Raw genomic sequence first — 2759 nt, 5'->3', positions numbered from 1 at the left:
AATCTCCAAATTTGCTCATATACAGAGATGAAAGAATTACAACTTTAGAGAATATTTATATTCTTTTTTTTTTTTTGGATTTTTTTTGAGCTGAGGATCATACCCAGGGCCTTGTGCTTGCTAGACAAGCACTCTACCACTGAGCTAAATCTCCAACTTATATTCTTATTACATCAATTAAAAACTATTTTATACAGCATCTTGATAACTATAGCAGTATTAGCATGAGTTAGATGCACAAAAACACTAATGTTAAAAAGTTTTATTAAAATGATGAGTCAGTGACACTTGTGTTTCTCTACTAATGGGTAGTAGTGTGTGCATGCATGACCCTGCAAAAGTAAGATGAATATCATGCTTAGTATAGAATATCTGAGGAACATTGAAATCTATGAGACTTTTAGGCAACTCTGATAGCTTTCAGTAAGAACTTTCTGAAGCATGAATAGTTCCCTGTACAAACATCATTTTGATGTATTTAATGTTATTTTTCTTTTATATGTCAGCCTAGATTTTGTTGCTGACTCTGAGTTATAGTTCCCTAATGTTACTTGTCTAGAAATCAAATATCCAGACTAAAATATGTATAAAGAAAAACTAGTATAAACAACACCTGTAAGCATATCTTTATTTTGATGACAGCACATGAAAATTCAGTGTTTCTTCTACATCAACAGAAAAGACTTCAGGTTGCCCTCTCTAAGGCACATAATATCTGGATAAAGTCTAACATAGCTGCCGTGGAAATTGAAAAATTTTGTGCCAAAAACCATGGACAAAATCATTGGTGAATCTATATTTGATTGGCACTGTCTATAGGGGTTCATGACAGTCAATGCTATGAGAGTTCCAGAATTTCATAGCATTTTAGAAGACTGATTAACACATTTTCATCAGTGTACAAGGAACTAAAGAATCCTTCTAGTGACAATGAGTCATATCCCACATGTCACATTAACATTTATTTTAAGTGTGGAATTCATAATAGGAAGTTTAGGAAATGGATTCATGGCACTGGTGAACATTGTGGACTTGATCAAGAGAAGAAAGATCTCTTCTGTGGATCAGATTCTCACTGCTCTGGCCATCTCCAGAATCACTCTGCTCTGGTCATTAATTGCAAGTTTATTGGTTTCATCCATCTACACAACTTTAACGATAACTGGAAAAATGATGAGAATTATCAAAATTTTCTGGACAGTTACCAATCATTTCAGCATCTGGCTTTCTACATGCCTCAGTATCTTTTATTTTCTCAAGATAACCAATTTTTCAAACTGCATTTTTCTTTATCTGAAGTGGAGAGTAAAAAAAGTGGTATCAATGACATTGCTGGTATCTTTGCTCATCTTGTTTTTAAACATTTTAGTCATAAACAGATGTATTGATGTTGGGATTGATGGACACGAAGCAAATATGTCCTACAGTGTTATCTCCAGTAACTCTACTCAATTTTCTAGACTTGTTTTGCTTGTCAACACTATGTTCACATTCATACCATTCACTGTGTCCCTGACCATGTTTCTCCTGCTCATCTTCTCCCTGTGGAGACATCTGAAGAATATGCGGCACAATGCAGAAGGCTCCAGAGATGTCAGCACCACAGCCCACATAAAGGCCCTGCAAACTGTGGTTGCCTTCCTCTTACTGTATACGGTTTTCTTTCTGTCTCTTCTTTCACTATGTTGGTTTGTTGACTTCAAACAGAGGAGTCTTATTGTTTTGTTTTTACAGGCAATTGGAATTGCTTTTCCCTCAGCCCATTCATGTGTCCTGATTCTGGAGAACAGGAAGCTGAGTCAATCCTTTCTTTCCATGCTTTGGTGGATGAGGTACAGGCTCAAAGAAACAAAATGCTCTATTCCCTAAAGCATATTGGGGGTCAGTTTCCATTTTCTAGAGAAAAATCAGTTCATAGTTGTCATGTGTTAGGGATGACCAGGGTGGTGGTCCTCTTTCAGGAAAGGGGTCTGTTAGATATGCAGACAGTGTAAAGGTATCTATTAATATGGGAGACAGCCCAAGCAAGGTCAAAATGTGGGTACCATCTCTGTCAGAAAAACAGAGATTTTTCCCGTCTTCTAAGCAAGTAGAGAATGGGAAAATTACTGTACCATGCCTGTGTGGACCTCAGATTAGCTGATACCATCTAACTAACTAGACAGGGACATTATGCTTTCCTATATTTTTGGGTAAGTAGGAATAACATTCCTGAAAAAAGGACTTTCCTAAGGATATTAATACATGATGTAATAGCGGCTACTCATTTGGCCTGCTTCTCTTCTAGGGTGTTACTAAGGGACTCTTCCCAGGAAATGGAGTGAACTGAACTCTTATGAGAGCTGTGAGGAGAGAAAGAGAGCCTGCAGGCTGTAGTCCCCACATGTGTTAGTCAGCAGTGCCCAAAGGAAACAGAGTCTGTGATGGGTGTGGGATATAAAATAAGTAAGTCTTGTATGTATAAGTTTGTAATTTCAAAATTATTCAGGTATATGTAACTATGGATTTAGAAGATTAAGTGTAGATTAAGCACTACTCAATCATATTACAGCTCTGCAGACATGATGCAAACATGTTTATTGTTATACAAAGATGTGAATGTGAACCATTTAAATATAAGAACTGGCATCACTTTTTATCGTCATTAAACTTTTAAAGACTTTAAAATGATCAATGAATAGCACGTGAGAGTTGTATCTGCATGCATTCAAGTGAGGCACTGAAAAAGGAAACCTGTAGTTGTGTCAATATAAAAATGA

At 36.5% G+C, this 2759-nt stretch overlaps 1 protein-coding gene across 1 annotated transcript; it reads left to right on the top strand.

Moving 5' to 3' along the window:
- The first annotated feature begins 930 nt into the window (after positions 1–930).
- Positions 931–1869, top strand: LOC118580324 (taste receptor type 2 member 140-like). The gene has a single exon (XM_036181982.1). It carries the CDS (start codon positions 931–933, stop codon positions 1867–1869), a length of 939 nt encoding a protein of 312 aa, XP_036037875.1.
- The last annotated feature ends 890 nt before the right edge of the window (positions 1870–2759 follow it).

This window comes from Onychomys torridus, chromosome 3 (assembly GCF_903995425.1).
Source record: "Onychomys torridus chromosome 3, mOncTor1.1, whole genome shotgun sequence".
Classification (NCBI taxonomy): Eukaryota; Metazoa; Chordata; class Mammalia; order Rodentia; family Cricetidae; genus Onychomys; species Onychomys torridus.
Note: the sequence above shows the minus strand (reverse complement) of the source record. Positions and strands in the feature narration are given on the sequence as shown.

Bases quoted from the DNA above. Each gene is read 5' to 3' on its own strand.
- LOC118580324 (XM_036181982.1), top strand. From the start codon at position 931: ATGAGTCATATCCCACATGTCACATTAACATTTATTTTAAGTGTGGAA.